At 49.5% G+C, this 19378-nt stretch overlaps 1 protein-coding gene across 7 annotated transcripts in view; it reads left to right on the plus strand.

Annotated features, from left to right (window-relative positions):
- The first annotated feature begins 810 nt into the window (after positions 1-810).
- The window catches only part of LOC144114205 (calcitonin gene-related peptide type 1 receptor-like), a 72997-nt gene continuing 54429 nt past the window's right edge, over positions 811-19378 (plus strand). For 2 of the 7 annotated variants that reach the window (XM_077647798.1, XM_077647796.1), the window contains exons 1-3: positions 811-1267; positions 18170-18449; positions 19081-19277. In XM_077647798.1, coding sequence (XP_077503924.1) covers positions 18378-18449; positions 19081-19277 — 269 coding nt within the window. In that variant the 5' untranslated portion in view covers positions 811-1267; positions 18170-18377. Of the gene's footprint in view, positions 1268-9846; positions 9981-10431; positions 10513-18169; positions 18450-19080; positions 19278-19378 lie in introns of those variants that run through there. The other 5 variants (XM_077647794.1, XM_077647791.1, XM_077647792.1 and 2 more) reach the window with 4 other exon arrangements.

Raw genomic sequence — 19378 nt, forward strand, 5'->3', positions numbered from 1 at the left:
TTGGGAAAATGCGTGGATGTCTTTTTGCTATGCACTCCTTTGCTAAAGAGTGAATACTACACGAGCTTTTGTACCTTAAATTCAAGCATATCTGTTTGATCTTGAGGGTAAGTAAAGGCAATGGTTTGAACTCGTTTATAGCCAAATTTCTGAACTCCATTAAAGCTCACAATTGCGATACTCTTCGAGGATGAGTATGCTCACTCTAATATTTAATAATATTGCAGGCATATGACATACATGTTCAAGAAATAAGTTTACAATGACCTTATCAGTGCCGCCGCTTCCCTGCTTCTGCACTACTGGAAAGCAGCAACCGCAGTGCCACAATTCTTGCTTTAGTTCTCCAAAGTGGCTCAAATTCCGACATCATATCAGGTTGTTAAATAATGACTGCCACTGTTTCGATGAAGATCAACACAAGCGCTGAGCAACGGATTCCATGGCATGCACGCAATGCATTTCTCACGTCGTGCCGCAAGCTGCAGTTTTTTAGGTCAACCTCTAAGACTGCGACGTCTCAGTACGCTTACGTGGTTTTCGAAATAGAAGATGCTGCTCTTGTGTCTCTACTCTACATGAGAAGCAAGCACGTAATTCGCGACTGTGCGTCAGGGCTCTTGATACGCCGTCCCGGCGGTGAATGTCGCGTTGGTGCTAAAACACCGCCTCTTATCGGTCTTAAGAGTTGCAAGACACAGGTACGTACCGGCCCGGCGCCGTACCTCTATCGGCGCGCTATCGTAGGGCGCGAGCTTATCGCAGTGCGTGGCAAGGTGCTTGTCTCGGGGGGGAATCCGGCCGAGCCCAGCAAGGACGCCAGAAGCTGGTCTCGCACCTGCAGCAGCGTGGGAGCCTCCACACGGCGTTCCCCGACTCCCACTGGCCTTCTCGCGCTAGTCTTGCCCCACTTGCAGCAAGCTGACCGCCGCTCTGCGCTCACCTCGGGGCCCCCGACGCCACACAGGGCTGCGCGCGCCTTCCGGCAGTCGCCCCACTCCCGCAGTCGTGCTGCTGTCGAGCCCGGCGGCCGAGGGAGGGCCCGCTAAGCTCCACGGAGGTCGAAGAAAACCCGAAGTAAGGTCGAATCTCTGGCAGGTTCTGTCGTAACGACCACGGGACCAACTCAATCCGTTGCTGTAAAGAATTGGTCATTGAAGATGTTATAGCCTACCTTGCTTCGCCGCGCCTTTGGACAAGAAAAGGTGATCTAGAGCAAGGCCCTGCCTGGCTGCAGCGAACCACAGGAGAAGCCAGGACATAGACGGTGAGTGCGTATATATGCTCGCATTCAAAGAAGGCGGTGTCGCACGCATGTGATGCCTGACCATGAGTAAAGTGCCCATGGCATTTCTGAAGCGGCAAATTGAGAGACTTTGGTGCGAACATTGCTCTTGGAACCGCATTATTGTTTTCGTTTCTTCTGGCCACTTTTGCCAAGACTTTTCTCGGTTTAATGCCAAGGCGGATTGCAAAGAAGTGATCCTGAAGCTCACGTGCACGGGCACGGACGCACCATAGCCGCCACCCTGCACCGGGCACGTTGTGCGTGGGACTTTACTAGCGTAATACAGTGTTCGCGTCAACACGCAAGGTGGCCCTTTTGCACCGCCGGTGCCAAAGTCGAGTGGAACTGCTAAGCAGATAGACTTTAGCATCCTGTTTACGAGCCTATCAGCTCTTAGCTTTGTAACGACCCCGGGTGCTGATGAATAGACATCCTTCCGGTCACGCTTCTGTATAGCGTCAGAGAGAGAGGCTGGCTCGCCGTTAAGTAAACACGCGCACCCCTACGTCGGCCCTCTAACAAACACACAAAAGAAACTAACGAGAACTTACCACTGTACACTAAAGCGCAAGGTGAGAGCTTCAGTAAAGAATATCAACATTGTTTTTGTAATCTGTAGGTGCGGTTACAGGCTTATATTTTAAAGCAGCATTTTTCATTACAACACAAAATAAGTCTTCTTTTCGTGGCCAGAGATGGAAAAAAACTGACGGAGGTTAAAAGTGAAATATGTGTGACCTATTATGCCCCTGTCAATACTTCTACAGGGCACTTAATTGCAACACGAATCTCCTCCACTTGTACCAATATTTTATGTGAAATCATTAGATAGGCTTAAGGTTCTTTTTAGTGGAAAAATTTGTTTTTAGTAAGGAAACCCCGGCCCAGCCGCCTAGTGTAAACTATTGCTTGTCTGTAGTAAGGCTTGCGAGCTAACTCGTAATTTTCCCCAGCAGTCATGAATTCACTGCATAGATAATACTTTACGGAAAGATGTGCAGAAGAGATAACTTTATTTCACTTTGACGGTAAACGCGAGCTCAACGTGACATACTTAAAAAAGGGCTTGTCTGCCTCTGTGCTCTAAATAAATGGTGACGTAAGATACACCAACCGTCACTTTTACAATTGTATCCGTTTTCTAATGTCCTTTTTTCGTACTTATTCTTCGCTCACCACTTTTGAACATCACTGCAAGGTTGAAGACTTAATTAAGAACTCAAAGTAGATTAGACCAGCGCTGCGTCCCCCTACAGGAAATTGCGGCGGCGGATATTCTTACATTTCACAAGAGTGGCAAAATGAACATGACGCCTGCAGTGCAAAAAAGCGTTGATATATTGAGCAAAAATTTAACGCACACTAGCAGCATGTTCAGATTAGATGCATTTGGGAATACTTATATTACTACCTAAAAGGAACTGAAAGTAAAAGGGGCAAGGTTAAATAACTCACCAGTGCTCAGAGTTCGATTGCAAAGGAAGGAAGAAAAGTTTACTAGTACCAGTTTAACAAAAGGCCAGTTTTTAAGCATTTACGGAATCTTGACCCGACCAGATTTTTAACGAAATTGAGCTGCTTGAAAATAAGATCGAGAAGGTTTTGATCGGTAGGTGAATTAAACCGTTAGTTGCACTCAGGGATGATATGCCACCCCACCGTCAGCCTTGAAAGTATTTTCGATAATTTCCGTGTTTGCAAGCAGTTTCGGTAGAAACATGATACTGTTAGCAAAACTACATGTATTACTCAAGTCGTTAGAATATACTTTGGTTCTGGATAACGGAAACAAATTAAAATGAGTGATGAAATAATTGAACATGTTCTTTGTGTGTTGTAAGTTTGTATTCAAAACCCTACTTCTGCCACATGCTATTCATGCGAGCAAAACTCGCACAGATATGTCTACTACAGAGCCGTGACAAAACCTGCTGAACTCTCGAAAAGAGCTGTACAGAGTTGCATAAAATATTGGTAAAATTGCTTAGTTCAACTACTCACTCGCAAGCCCCACTAACTAAAACTCATTTATCTGTCAACACAGTGGCTTTGAACAACCAGGACGCCGACTATTTTTTTAAAAGACCATGTTCCGGCTTCCAATACGGGAGCCTTGTTCACAATGGGGACTTCACTGTGAACAAGGCTCCTGCGTCGGGAGCCAAAACGTGATCTTGTAAAACAAATGGTCGGAGTCTTTGCTGCTCTAAGCTACTGTGTGACAAAACCCCGCCTGGCTGGCGCGAAAACATTTGGAACAACGAGGACGCTGACAGTGTTGTGTTAGAAGATAACGTTTCGGCTCCCAACACAGGAGCTTTGTTCACAATAAGGTTATCACCTCATCGTAATAACCACGTTGGAAACCGAAGTGCCATCTTTTAATACAACTGGTGCCAGCCAGGCGTGATTTCGTCACACACTGGACTTCATGAACTCAGTATATACCTACAGGCGTTGTCAGCTACCTTTGCTGCTCAGTGGTAAGGAGCAGTTCTGTCGAACACTCAAGAGGGCACTGCTAGCCGCTTCGTGAGCCGCAAGCAGTGTTATTAAACGGCCACATCTCGAACTACGTCAAGTGAGCAGGGATGGATCAAAGTACTGAATAGAGTGGCAAGCAGAGATGGTGGAAGCGCCGATAAATAATTCCGGGTCAGGGAACAACCGTGCCTGGCAGCTTCTCCCATGACCGATCAGCACGCGGCAATGGTTGCGACCACGCCTGAAACAACCCCTAAAGTCGAGGCGTTGTCGATAGGAGCGGGCCTCATTGTGCTTCACAGCTTGTGTTTGTCACAGGTGCTAGTGCTCCCAGGCGCGTCAGTCGAGTCACGGTCACCTGCGTTTCCAGCCGTTTCGAAAATAGGTGTTATTTGAGACAGATACTGCGCCATTTCCTTTCCCCAAAAACCAATTATTATTATTTATTTTTCTTGCTCCTTCTCAGATTTTTTTTTTTTTCAGCAGCGCAGGGGACAAAGGACGAGACAAGTGCACAGACACGGCGCTGAACTTACAACTGGTTTTTATTGAGGCGATTTCCCCTTCTTAAATACAGTGGCAAACAATCTCATAGGAAAAAGACAGATACACAAAATACACGCAGCTGGTCTTGTGCCACTGTAGCCCTGTGCTCAGGAATTGTCATTATCGCCAGTCTGTATTTTGTGTATGTCTTTTTCATTTGAGATTGGTTGCCACTGTATTCAAGAAGTGGAAATCTCCTCAATAAAAACCAGATGTAAGTTCAGCGCCGTGTCTGTGCACTTGTCTCGTCCTTTGTCCCCTGCGCTGCTGAAAAACAATGTCACACCAACTTGCCCAAGCTTCTACAGTATCTCCTTCTCAGATGTTCTTATCCCTCAGATCAGCGTGTGCCGTTCCTTTACTCAGCTCTTCGCAGCCGCTAAAAAAAGCAATTAACGTTTGGAATTCCTGAGTTATAACTTTAATAAGTGGTTCCGTATCTAGCACACTAAATAGTACATTGCGTTAAACACGGCATCGCGGTCACTGAATGTCGCGTAAATATATAGATGTAATCGTTTAATCCTTAAAGAGCAACAGCACCGCTTATTGAGAATTGCGCACTATTGAAGGATTCAAATCTATATAGGCTGCGGGTAAATCATGGCAAGTGTTTTTGCGCTAGCGTTTAAAATAGTGACTTAATCGACGATTAATTTTAGGCTTCTCCTCACAGCATTAAAAGAGTGCGGAGAAGCTCGATGCGACATCACGGATGCTAAAATTTTAAATATCCGCTGCCGCCAACCACACCCTGCATTGCATAGTGGAATGCTACCAAACAAAGCTCGGAGGCCTTTGCTTTCATTGACGTTGATTTTTTTTTTTTGAAAGCAAGCGTTTATACGTTAGAAATGTGCTGGTACCTTCGATGACGTCATGATGACGTCATGACGAATTTATTCCGGGATCATGTTCAACCTTGGCGCACAGCTGCTAATCAAAGGGACGGCTATCCGTGGGTCTGGCACACATGCGCATCGTGGGCAAGAGCTCTAGCACTGGAGCGACCGGCGCTAGTGTGTATCTTACACCGCAGGTGGGATCACGTGACTCCTGATGCTAGGGGACCTGCGGGAGCAAAGGGCGGCCGAAAGAAAGTCAGTGTTTTAAAAACAAAGTCGCATTGTTCCCTTTATTTTTCCCTGTCAGCGTGTTCCTGCGTTCCCCGCTTTGATCATGGGTCCTCGCGGTAACAGCGGCACGTTGTTTATGTCTCTACACGGTGGTTTATAATGCCCCAATTCCAGACGTACGCGACGAAGCTCGCTGCAAGCCCCACTTTCGATGTGAAAGTTGGGAAGCTGCACAGTTATTTACGCTGAGAGCTGATGAAAACGCGAGTGCACACTGTTGGTATACGTGCCGCAAGCAGTTCAGGGAGCAACATTTTTTTAAAGGAGTTTACGCGAAACTTTAATGGGCAGCAGCCGACGCCGAAGGAGCTGGCTGCAACTCATCTCCACAGTTTAATCATTATGCGCTGTATCGTGCAAGACCTGCTATCGTCCCCACTACCCTACTCTAAAATGATTCAAGGGAGTAGTAGAATGGCGCCGCATACACGAGCACAAACTGAAACTGTACTGCGTCAATAGAAGCCCAACTCCACACCTTCCACACAGGTCTTTTCACCAGGATTTAGTGACCTGGTGATGGCTTACTTATGACCACGGGCGCAGCAGCTTCAGTGTTTTCCATAACGGCGGCAACACATGCGCTGATTGGCGCCTGGGGAATGTTGGTCGCTGCACCGTTTTAGCGGCGGACGAAAATCATCGTGTTATTGGGCGACAGCTCTTATATTTTCTGAGGTGCTCTGTTGCCGAAAAAGTCGATTTAATGCCGTAGATAGAGTGCAAACAGAACCACAAAGCCATAAACACGAAAAGTAAACGGCCTGAGACGCATTCCAAAACCGAAGAGCTGATGATATCACGCTGTGGAGCACTCACCACGGCCTGCTGACTCAAGCGGCGGCCCTACAGTCAGCCTTAAATATTGCCACCAATTATGCTATGTCTGCCGGCCTACAGCTTTCCGCGAGAAAAACTACGTCCACGTCAGTAGCCAACCGCTGGGGACGCCGTAAACGCGCTGCAACGGCAATCCGTCTCGAACTATCAGGAACCCCACTTCAAGAATGTTCGATATTGAAAATTCTGGGTTTGTCGATCCATTGGCCCGGAACGCCCTGGCTTTCTCAGGCCAAAAGCTGGCGTTGCCGGCTTTGGGCCTTATAAGACGTGTTGCTCCCAAAACCGGTGACGCTCGCTCCCATGTCGCACGACATTTGGTGAGAGTGGTTTTGCAACCGCGCCTCGTTTACCAAACACAGTTCCAACACTTAACCACGGCTCAGTGGGATCATCTGGAAGCCGTCAATCGAGAGGCAATGAGAACCATTACTTGCCTTCCCTGCATTACACAGATCGTGGCACTTCAGGAGAATGCTCAGATTAACGCACTTGATGAGCTTGTGCCGCAGCACAGTGATGCTCGTAGCCTTCAAGCCCCCCTTTTGCACTCATCGCGAGCACTCCGGACTTATTCCACACTATACTGTCGCCGCCACCCTCAGTTCTTTCTCCATGGGACTTTGTCCAGCTGAGCGACAACAAACCTACCGATCTTCGTTGACCAACCTCATCTTATGCGGCATCATTCCTTCGCGAGCGAATCGCAGAACAAGATATCCACCTACCCCGCGGCTCAATCGTTATATATGCAGATGCCGGCATCCAGGGCTGTGAGACAACGACTGCAGTTTACTGTCCCTGCAAGCCTGTACTTAACAAGACGGCCAGGTTTCGATTCGCGGAACCTCCTTCTTCCTTCTGTGCTGGGCTGGTTTGTATACATGACGCGCTTCGCCATGTAGCCGCAGTTAACTTGCTTCCTAGAGCCCACTTTGTCATCCGCACTGACGCCCTTCAAGCAACACGTCTACTCCGACGCGTCAGTCGCAGCCCAGAAATCTGCCAGAATATACATCGTCTGGCGGCTCGCATCCCGCAAGCCATTCCAACTGAGTGGGTCCCACGTGACCTGCTGAGTTCACAAAGATCTGCAGATTCTGCAACCCGCTTGGCTATAGCCGATCCTCACCAATGCCTCCATTCCTCAGTGTGGATGATGCTACCCTCCTCACAAGAAAGAAACACCTCCGGCGCCGCACACGTGCTCTCGTCCCTCCATGTGTGATAACCCTCCCCCGCGCTCTTACCCGTGCAGAGGAGGTTGTGCTCCGAAGGATCCGGGTCGGGGTTGCCGTCACTCGGATGTGGTCTCACTTTCGCCACTTAAATCCCCGCTCAGGATGTCCTGTCTGCAACTCGCAAGATACTGAGGGTGATATTCACCATTTGTTGTGGGTTTGCCCGGCGCTGAAGCCAACGCGTATTCGCCACCTGGCAGCAGCGGATATCCCGCCGGACAACCCGTCCTCATATATTGCTTGGACGCAGGGGCCGCATCAGCGCTCCCTCCTCGCCTTCATTAGATCGGCCCACCTTTTCTCCATCATGTAACACCCACGCACCCACTCTTTTCTTTGTCTTTTTACCTTCCCAACTCCTCTTAGGCCCTGAGGTAATAAATAACGTTTTCATAAAAAAAATAGAGCGACACGCGTGACCGCCTTTCCAGCGTCACGCTGGCTCTGCCGAGATATGGCGCCCCAATATGTCCTCGCGCCCAATAATTTCTTGGGGTTTGTTTGGGAGGGGTTAGTACCGCTATTACACTCTCGCCTTTTCACCCAGGAAGGGTGAGGGGGAATGTGGAAGTGTTTTTTTTTTTACAGCGAGAGGAGGTTGAACGCGTTCACTGCGGCAGCCTCGTGGCCCACCGGTGGCCCACCGGCCGACCACCTATAAATCAGTTGACTTCGGTGCGGCGTAGCCCTGCAGTGAGCATCCGGTGAATACAACTTATTTGAACCGACAATAGAATGCAGTAGCATGAGTGTTTCTCGCAGTCTTTTTGAAAAACTTGATCTGTCCCACGGCCTCATCGCGCCATTCAGTATTCGTGCCCCACAACATGAATGTATGCTGGGACCCACCGGTGACCCACGGCGCTGTGATGGTGTTAAGGGACATCATCCGGATAACTGTCAGTGTAATCCGTCTCTTCGTGACATCCTCGAAGGAGGAGAAGAAGCCATGCGCATTTACTCCCAGTATATATAATGCCTGTATAACACAAAAACTCAACAGCCAAAACAGACACAGAGCATACATCCCTTACCACAACTCGCAGTATCAACCGCGTCAAGCCATAGCTTAACCGGTCTCTTTTTTTTTGCTGTTTGCATTCCAGGTGCCTAAATAAAATATAAACAGCGCATCGACGCTGCGCCAACACCGTACCTTAGTGATGAGCCTTCGACGAAAGAGGGGGAAGAAAAAAATCGGTTGCAGAGTGGAGTATAATGCTGTTGGACTTGGAAGATAAGAGGATGCCACTTCTTTCTGCAAATAATGCAGTAACTGCGACGGAAAGCGCCTGGGTCATTTCAAACGTGTTTCCGGTGCCACCGCGACAAAGAATGTGACACTCAGGCTTCTTTTCTTTCGGGTCCTTCAAGTGCATAATTGATTGAGACACAAGCGATGGCCCCTTGGGTGGTGGAATCGCTTATCGCGTACTATGCTGCTCATTCTGCAAACACCGGAGACTGCGCGGAGGGCGAAGCTATCGTTATCGGCGCTGCTGGCGCCCGTTTCCGTGTCGATAGTGCTTCTTGTGAAACCCATTAGTGGCAGAGGCAACACGATTTTGCAAGTAAGCGGCGCGTGTACCTAGATGATGGCACATAGTGCTGCTTAAATGTCATTAGGGTTGATTTTCGGCTTCTAGCAGTTGCCAGTAAAAATAACTGAGTGAGTGGCACGATTTATGGAATTGTAGATGACATTGCGTGCCTTTTGATCAGTGTGATATGCCCTTGCCAACAAGACATTTAAGCCGTCTCAGTTGGGAGAGATTAAAGCGTATTTACTCGCATATATGTCGACTTGCTCTTTCTTTTTTTTCAAATTCGTGCTCTACAAGGTCGCGAGTCGGCAAATACCCGAATCGTGACTAGGGCGAGGTGCCAACGCGGTTACAAACTCGGGAATGAAGGGAAAAAACGACGCCACGATGCTACCACGGGAAGCCCTACGTTGTGGTTGCCTTCGAGCCTACACCAACTATGCACGGCACTTGCTACCACCGTTATTGCGCAAAGAATTCACGTGCCCCTTCTTTTCCAAGAGAGCCACACAAAAGATTGTCAGATAAGACTGCTACGAAGATAAGCATTAAACCCTACCGCGCCGCCTACGCACTTTAGATGCTTCAGAGGCCTCGTCATAAAGGGGAAACTTTCAGTCGCGAAGCGAGTCGTTCCTCCTGAACGTTGGCGATCGTTCTCGGCGGCGTTTAAGCAAGCCGTCATCTTACGCACAGTGCTGTCGAAAAATTAAGCCGCAGCACGCCAGTTCGATGTTTCTTAAAAATACGTCTGATAGTATAGGAAAGCGCAGAGAGCGCGTTTTCACGTGTAATAGCTGCCAAGCCTTCCGTCCACTCGTGCATGATTACTGCCGTTACCGAACCTGTCGACGATTCCGCGGACATGGAGGGTTTCTGCATGACTACAACAGAATGGAATGTAAGCGTTTACGTATCCGATCTTCTCTCGCGCTTTCCTTAGATTGAAGCGTCTCCGCACTGAACGTAGTGCGCCGTCTCCGGGGGTAAGTTTCTCACAGCGCCGGCTGCGATATATTGTCACGAAGTGGTGGCTGCACTCCGGAGAGCAGAAAGGCTGTGAAAATTGTGTCTAAACAAAACTCTCTATTTGGTTTGGTTTATGGTTTATGGGGGTTTAACGTCCCAAAGTGACTCAGGCTATGAGAGACGTCGTAGTGAAGGGCTCCGGGAATTTCGACCACCTGGGGCTCTTTAACGTGCACTGACATCGCACAGTACACGGGCCTCTAGAATTTCGCCTCCATCTAAATTCCACCGCGCGAAAGCTTTTCACTCAATCCTCGGTAGCGAATGGGCGTCCAAACCCAGACTTTATCTCCTGCCTTGTATTACGCGTTGCGTATTCGCAGGTTGTAGCGTCTGGCGTCGGTCCGCTGCTGGTCTTTGATCCCTAATCGGGCAAGACTTCGGGCTTCTTCTGCCCGTTGAAGGTAGGCGGCGACGTCGACGTTCTCTTCTTCGGTAACGTTGGGAAGCATGGCGTCTATATAGCGGGGTCGTGGCCTCTCTGCCACGGACGAGCCTTAAAGGCGTCATCTGGGTGCATGGTCTCCTGCACTGCGGTGTTGTAGGCTAAGACGACGTAAGGCAGGATGACGTCCCAGGTCTGGTGTTCGGCATCGACATACATGGCGAGCATATCAGAAATGGTTTTGTTCAGGCGCTCGGTCAGTCCGTTGGTCTGTGGATGGCAGGCAATAGTCCTCCGGTGGCTCGTTTCGCTGTAACGTAGGATGGCCTGCTTTAGTTCCGCCGCCGTGAATGCTGTTCCTCTGTCCGTAATGAGCACATCGGGGGCGCCGTGTCGCAGAAGAAAAATTTGGCGGCTTCTGCGGCTGTTCTGATCGGTAGGGCTTTTGCTTCGGCGCAGCGGGTTAGGTAGTAAGTCGCTACGATGATCCACTTATTTGCAGACGTTGACTTTGGGAAAGGTCCAAGCAAGTCTATGCCGATCTGCTGAAATGGCCTTGAGGGGGGTTCAATGGGGTTCAGAAATCCTGCTGGACGGGTTGGAGGAGTCTTTCGTCGCTGACAATCTCGGTAGGTTTTCACATAATGTGCGACATCGGCGTATAGTCGGGGCCAGTAATACTTGTCTTGAATGCGGCGGAGGGTGCGAGAAAACCCGAGATGTCCAGCTGTCGGCTCGTTGTGTGAAGCCTGTAGAACTTCTTCGCGGAGACACGCAGGTGCAACAAGGAGGTTGGGTGTTTTGTTCGCTGCAAAGTTCTTCTTCACGAGGAGATCATTCTGTACACAGAAGGAAGACAATCCTCACTTGAATGAAGCGGGAGGTGAAGAAACCTTGCCTTCCAAGTACTCGATGAGGCGTTTCAGGTCGGGGTCCGAGCGTTGCTGCTGTGCAAAAGAGCTGGGGCTGATGGGTCCCAGGAAGGCGTCCTTATTGGTGTCCGGCGGCGGTTCATCTACAGGGGCTCGTGAGAGGCAATCGGCGTCAGAGTGCTTGCGTCCGGACTTGTAAACGACGGTGAGATCAAACTCCTGGAGGCGCAGTCTCCATCGAGCGAGGCGGTCAGAGGGGTCCTTCAAATTGGCAAGCCAGCACAGCGCGTGGTGATCGCTGACCACCTTGAGCGGTCGTTCGTAGAGGTAGGGGCGGAATTTCGACGTAGCCCAGATGATAACAAGGCACTCCTTCTCAGTTGTCGAATAGCTTGCCTTGGCCTTGGAAAGGCAACGGCCAGAGTATGCGATGACTTTCTCCAGCCCGTCGCTTTTTGAACGAGGACGGAGCCTAGGCCCACGCTGCTTGCGTCGGTATGAACTTCAGTATCGGCGTTTTCATCAAAATGCGCGAGGATCAAGGGGGACTGTAAACGACGCTGGAGTTCTATGAAGGCTTCTGCTTGCGGCGCTTGCCATTTAAATGGCACGTCTGCCTTCGTCAGTTGGGTCATGGGCTCGGCGATGCGCGAAAATTTGTTCACGAATCGTCGGTAATATGCACAGTCCGGGGAATCTGCGCACTGCTTTCTTATCGGCCGAAGGTGGAAACTGTGCAATAGCAGCTGCTTTCCGCCGGTCTGGGCGTACTCCCTGCTTGCTAACGATGTGGCATGGAAACAGCAGCTCTTCGTAGGCAAAGTGACACTTTTCTGCTTTCAAGGTTAGGCCAGATGATTTGATGGCGTCCAGTACTGTTCGAAGTCGTTTGAGGAGCTCTTCAAAGTTCGAAGCGAAGAAAACGACGTCATCTAAATATACCAGACAAATTTTCCACTTCAGACCTGCCAGCACTGTATCCATTACTCGCTGAAACGTCGCTGGTGCGGAACACAGAACAAATGGCATCACCTTGATCTCGAAGAGGCCATCCGGAGTGATGAATGCGGTCTTCTCGCGATCTCTTTCATCGACCTCAATTTGCCAGTAGCCGTTCTTGAGGTACATCGATGCGAAATACTTGAGCAGAGCCGGTCCAGTGTATCGTCGATGCGGGAGAGGGGGTAGACGTCCTTCTTTGTTATGTTGTTCAAGCGGCGGGAATCAACGCAGAATCGATGTGCGCTGTCTTTCTTTCTCACTAGAACAATCGGTGCGCCCATGGACTGTTTGAAGGCTGGATGACGTCGTCGCGAAGCATTTCTTCCACTTGGTCCCGGATAGCTTGTCGTTCTCGCGGCGACACACGGTAGGGGCTTTGACGGAGAAGTCGGGCGTGCTGGTCAGTTATAATGCGATGCTTTGCAATTGGCGCTTGTCGGACATTCGGCGATGACGGAAAACATTCGCTGTAGTTTCGAAGCAGATTGCGGATGTGGTCTTGTTTGCTCCGGGGCAGGGCCTAGTTGATGTCGAAAGTGGGCGAGTTCTCTTGGTCAGGCGAATCTTCTGCGGATGGGTCGAAGAGGGCGAAGGAGTCTCGTACGTCGGATATTTCGTCAAAGAAAGAATCGTCGTTCCTCTGTTGATGTGCCGGTATTCTTCGCTGAAGTTATTTAGCAGTACTTCAGCCTGGCCATAGTGGAAATGTGCGATGCCTCTTGCGATGCTGATTCCTCGGTCTAGACGCGACTGCATGTTCCCATCGATGATGGCTTCAGCGTTAATGGCTTTCGTGGCGCCTACGGACACGATAACGCTTGAACGGGGTGGGACGCTCACTTCTTCCTCCAGGACACTGAGGGCAACGTGGTTTTTCAGAGTTCTCTTCGAAGGGATGGCCTCATCCGTGGAAAGCGTGATCAGCGTGGATCGCAGGTCGATGATCGCCTGATGCTCATTAAGAAAATCCATGCCCAAGATCACTTCGCGGGAACATTGACGTAGCACAACGAATGTCGCAGGATAGGTGTGTCCTTTGACAGGCATACAATTCGGTATACAACTGCCCCCGGACGGGTGCCCGTTGTTGTCGGAGTATATATAGCGGAACGAATGTATATGTGCATAGCGGTCCCGTAACGCGACAGTTCCTACCCGTTTTATATTTTTTGGTGAGAGGGGAGAGAAAGGGTTGAGAGGGCACAACGAATTTTAATGGCCGCCATCTTAGATTCAAGAAACCGAAACTATGCCGCCATTTTGTCTCGACGTCATACTCACATAGTTCCACCTCTATCCACCATATTGGACCGTGACGTCATCATTGGCATGTGGCAGATGGTCGTTTCTACAATGCTATTGTAGATGGCGCTACTAGTCTCAATGCGAGATGCGATGTTTTCTAGTTTCAGCCACAAAAGGCGCTTTGATCTCAGGGTGGTAGGAGACTTCACGAAATCTCGAAAGGTGATGAGTAGTTGCTGCCACAGATGGCGCTGTGATCAAGGCTGTAGCAGACCGCACGAAATCTCGAAACGTAGAGCTAACGCTCTTCAAAGTTGTCCGCGAGTTGTTAACCTCGAGTGCGGGCCCTCACCACCGTAAATGCTGTGAGAGGCCTCCGGTACCGCGTACTGCAGTGGGCGGCTCCCCAAGTCATCTTGAATGACCCCTTGATTTGACACTGATCAAGCGTAGAGATTCCCCGGCTAGGGATCTCGGGACCTCGAACTGCATTTAAGCAGCCGGACTACGTGTGTGGCAGTAGAGTACTACTCACGTGCTTACTCCTCGTCTTTTCTCGCGTGCTCTCACGTGCGGAATCTTACTGCTGTAAATATGTAAAATAAACTGTACAGTCTTCTTCAGCATCCTCCGGCTCTAGCTAACCCATCCCCGGCCGCGTCGTTCCTGACCCGAACCCGTCCACGAACATTGGCCACGACACGGCTAAAGTATACGCGCACATCCGTCATCACAGACTTATCGGAAATTGCAGAGGAAGTGGCCATTGCACTCGCTCTCATCTCCACCCCTGCGACCAAAATTCTCTCCGACTCAAAATCCGCCCTATCCAATTTCGCCAAAGGCCTGATATCCTGCACCGCGGCTCGGCTTCTAAGCTTCTGGCACCCCACCCACCCCGTAACCCTTATCTGGACCCCCGCTCACGCAGGCCTCCCGGGTAACGAGGAGGTCCACTCCCTCGCCCGAGATCTCACTTTCCGGGCCGGAGTTGGACCTCCTCCGTCATTCCAGGAGCGTCTGCTTACGTTCAAAAATATTCTTACCTACTACCGGGATACCCGGCGCGTTTACGCACCGCCGGCTCCCTCCCTAACCTTAACCCAGGCCTCCCACTGGCGCCGACTCCAGACCCGAACTGCTCCTTGCCCTACTCTCCTTCATGCCCGCTACCCCGATCAATTCCTTTCTTCTTGTAAGCTCTGCGGGAAACCGGAAGACTTCCTTCATGCCCTCCTCACATGTCCTACCTTCCCACACCCTCCATCCCCAACCACGGCGGAGTCATACTGGGAGACTCTCCTGGCCAGCTCCGCTGCTGCTGACCAGCGCCAGATAATCACCGACGGCCTGAAGCGGATAGCCCTCCAAGGACTGTCCTTTGCTGTAAGGGCAGAACCCTAACGGTTGCCTCATGCCATGCTAGGGGTTCCCCCCCCCCCCTCTGTAATGCTTGGCAATAAATGTTTCCACCACCACCCGCCATACGCGCACATAGCCACTCTTCCCCGAGTGCAACTTCTCTCGCTTGCTGGCCCGGGCTTTTCGCGCGTCGTTCCTGCTTTCGAGATTCCCGGCCCGACAGACGAAAAACCAAAGCATTGCCGACACAAATAGCAGTGGTGTATATCAATAAAATTAATTACGAAAGTAATTTATTACATTCCCTGCCAAATTACTTCCCAAAAGTAGTGCATTATATAATGAAATCATTAAGTGATAAAAGTACTTCATTACAGTACAGATTGCCAAAAACGTAATGTAATTATTGTACTGTCATTGCAATAATTTAATTACAGACGTGTCTCCTTTTGCTACACCCTTCATAGCCGGTATGTAAGCATGAGCGCAGGATTTGAGTGAGGCTAGCGCAGCGACTCTGGAAAAGAGGGAGGGGGGCATAGGGGCGGTCGCCCCCCACCCCAAAACAAAAAAAATCTGCATAGGGAGTAGTGCCCCTCCAGTTAACTACTGTTTGCGCTCAGGTCAGGTTTCTGACGAACGCTTCAAGTCTACGACGTTATCATTGTAAAGCACAGTGTGGCTGAGCTATACAAATTGGTTTCATATAGTCAGTCTTAAAGGTTTTCGTTTGAGTAACCTAAACGAATCATGTCCCAACAGAAGTCAGTGATTGGCTAACCCCTATTCATGAGCACGATTAGCAGAATTAAAACATACTGCGCGCATACTTTTGTAATGCAGTCAGTCACTTCCCGTGTATGCATGTTTATAAAGCTGCCCAAGTCAATATAAGTTTTTCATAAATATGTAAAAACTGAATGAATATTTAAATATATAACAATGAATAAAAAATAAAAATAAAATCGAAGACATTCCCCCACTAAAAAAGCTCCGTGGTCTGTCGGTTAATGTACCGGTGTAGCTGTGTTATGATACCATTTGAACAACCTCGTTACTTGCTTCTTCAAGAGTGGTGACAACGGTGTTTTCTCACATTTGGCGGTTCTGGTAATAAATGTGACTTCTACGTTTCAGTACAAGTGGCGCATATGTTGCAAAAATGTCTTTTGAGCTTCAGTTGACGCATTGTTGAGCTCGTGTTGAACCAACTGGAAACCAACATACACCCAATGTATGTTGAGCCTGCTCAATACCTACTAAACAAAATTTGGTTGGTTGAACTCAACATGGTCTATATAGCAGAATTAAAGTTTATTTGTTTATTTTCACCTGTGCTTTTACAGAGAATAAAAATAGTAAATTTAGGCACACAGGCGCATTAGTTGAAACGTGGAAATGGACTCCTCTTAGAAAGTATTTGAAGGGGCAAGTACTTTGCTGCATTGCATACTTCAAAAAGCGCCCGTGTGCTGTGCGATGTCAGTGCACGTTAAAGATCCCCAGGTGGTCGAAATTATTCCGGAGACCTCCACTACGGCACCTCTTTCTTCCTTTCTTCTTTCACTCCCTCCTTTATCCCTTTCCTTAAGGCTCGGTTCGGGTGTCCGCCGAGATAAGTGAGACAGTTACTGCGTCATTTCTGTTCCTCAAAAACCAAAAAAGCCAAAATGCTAGAGGTACGCGATCACGTTTAAGTGACAAGTTGCGTGAAAATTGCATATGTTGTGGTAGTTATAAGCACTGTGGAACATCATATTATATGCGTTGTCTCAAAAAGGTTATAAAATTGACATGTAGGGAATTTTATTATTTTTACACATAAAACAATTTTGTTATATTTTGGTAGAAGTATGTATTGAGTTGGGTCAATAAAATTTCAACTACCACTCAATATAGTTTAACTTAAACCCGCTAGCAAGTTGATGTCGAGACATTCCTGAACGTTTAGCCTCAATTTTTAAAGAGAAAGGCGCTTTCGGTGCGGCCGCTTGTATTGCTCGCGCTCCCAATGCGATTGGTGACGTCATCCCAGAGACGTTATTATAAAACTATACCAGCACGTTCCGAGAGGTGCGTATTGGGACAAAATCGACTCGTCAGCACGGCTGCTTCCTCCAATGTTTTTTGTGAATTCACCGCTTCAGCGCCGCCGAGGCAAGACTCGCGCACAGTCGAAGTGCGCGGTGCTGCAGACAGTAGACACATTGCAGCACGAGAGCCGGATGAAAGCCCGCCGGGTAGAGCCCACAATCTGGTGCCTTTTCCGATTTCAGCATATCGCAGGAGGGATCCTCAAGGTTTTAGCTAAGAGATAGGTCCGTTGCCTCCGACTACAAGCAGTGTTAAGTTCTCACTTCTGTTTGTTTGCTTTTCAGGCCGTGTTTATCTGTGTCTATTTTGTTTTTGTTTCCGTCTCTATACCACGCCATCTTGACACCGTATGCCACGCCATTCCCTCACTGCATCGTTACCTCTCAGCGAAAAACGTCACAATGAGGGTACCCCCATCTTCTTTGGGTGCCACCGGCATCCAATTTCAATTTAGGAGAGTTGAGGTTGTAAATGTTTGTACATGTCGACACTGCACCGTCGGGAATGTACTTGTATTACACTATATATGACAGCATTGCTTGACAGCTGCAGAGAAGTCGTGAGACGTGCAGGTGCAATAGCGACTATGTTAACCGTCAGACCTTCTTCAACCGTAAATTGCAGCGGTCTTGCGCTACCGATATGCTGAGCTGTTTCGCGAGCCAATCTACAGGTAATGGCAACATAAAAGTTTGAAATCCAGACTGGGGCACTTTAAAGGCACAGCATTACTCAGACAAATAGTTCGCAACGACAGAGGCAAAAACGGGAAAGGCGCGTGTTCTACAGCTCGAACCATGTGACGGCAGCAGTCAGACTAAAGCGGTAGCTACACGGATGGAAATATCCATGCCACAACAAATAGAGATAGCTGCGATGTATCGATATTCAAGAAAACTGTTCTTCTGTGTGTGTTTTATAAAAGCGGCACTGAACCAGTGTCATGCGCTGACACACAAGCCTCGGAACTGACTCTCAGGGGTCTTGTGTTCCATTTTGTAGCCACCACGGCCATTCATACTACTGTAATGTGTGCATGGTCTCTAACCTCAGACAATACAATGTATTTGCTCCTTCGATCTCTTTGTCTTCCGGGTACAGAGGCACTCTCCCACCCAACTTCTCAGCCGGCCAACCTTGCCAGTCGGTTCTACGAGTGGCCAAGGCGCCGTAAGTGCACAGCGTGGATCAACGCCGAGCGGTGAAGGCGGCCATGACAACCCTTCAGCAGAGAACGGCATGGCCATGATGGCTCCACCTGCCTTGACGTTCAGCTGCCTCGGCCGACCCGCCGTTTGTCTGTCTCGACATGTCTTACCACTCGTCACGCTGGTGGGCCTACTGTCTCATCTTCGCGTTCGCCTGCCAGTTGCTGCTCCTCGTGAGTACCGCATGAGCGCGTGTGCGCTGCACAAGTGCCAAGTGCACTGAGGAATTTACATGCATCGAGGCATGTGCACGAGGCAAACACAATGCTATTTGTTGACACGTAGTACATGCTACATAACACAAAACTCCGCTGCCGCAGCGCACCTTAATTTGTGGTCCGATTACCGGCATAGATGTGTGAAGGTCGCGATGCGGTCGCCTTTGATACTTTGGAAGCCACGGTTGGTCATCTTGTGTTTGTGGCCAGCGAGTGTAAATAAGTCATCGCAAAATCAAGTGACATAAGCTGGGCAAGCGATCGGGCCATGTCATGCTGGTACCGAGTCGAAAAGGCACGTCATGTTGGCTACGTGCAGAACCATTGTAGACTGCAATAGCTAAAAGCATGTTATTTTCGACACATAAGGTTACGTTTGTGAGTCAGTGATGCATATACACGACGCTCAGCGAGCTCTTTCCTGCGTGGCTTATGGGTACGCTTCCAGCCGACGCAATTCGTGCTTTATGGAAATGCCTCGAGGTAATCTGTACCTGCCCCGTGAACCTTGGGAAAGTGTGACGCGTCTTTGTCCGAGACACACAGCCGCACAGGTGGAGGGACACAGTCCCGTCGACACATGCAGGTGCTGCCAGGTGCGGCGCTGGAGTTTCAGGGGCGCCACCTGGCTCACGCGCCGGAGGGCGCGCGCAGCGAGAGGCACGTGGAGAATGAGACGTGCACATTCCGCGGGGACCCGTACACCGTGGACGAGTTCACCAAGAAGGCCGCTGTGGAGTGCTACATGTACACCAACGGCCTCCGTGAGGAGTACCAAAAGAAGTGAGTCCGCGGCCACGCATGTCATCTTTCGGCCCGTCCTGGGCACCTGAACACAGGATGTCTTACAATTTGCGGCACCGAAATATAGGTTTAGGCTGGGG

Source organism: Amblyomma americanum, chromosome 1, assembly GCF_052857255.1.
Source record: "Amblyomma americanum isolate KBUSLIRL-KWMA chromosome 1, ASM5285725v1, whole genome shotgun sequence".
Taxonomy (NCBI): domain Eukaryota; kingdom Metazoa; phylum Arthropoda; class Arachnida; order Ixodida; family Ixodidae; genus Amblyomma; species Amblyomma americanum.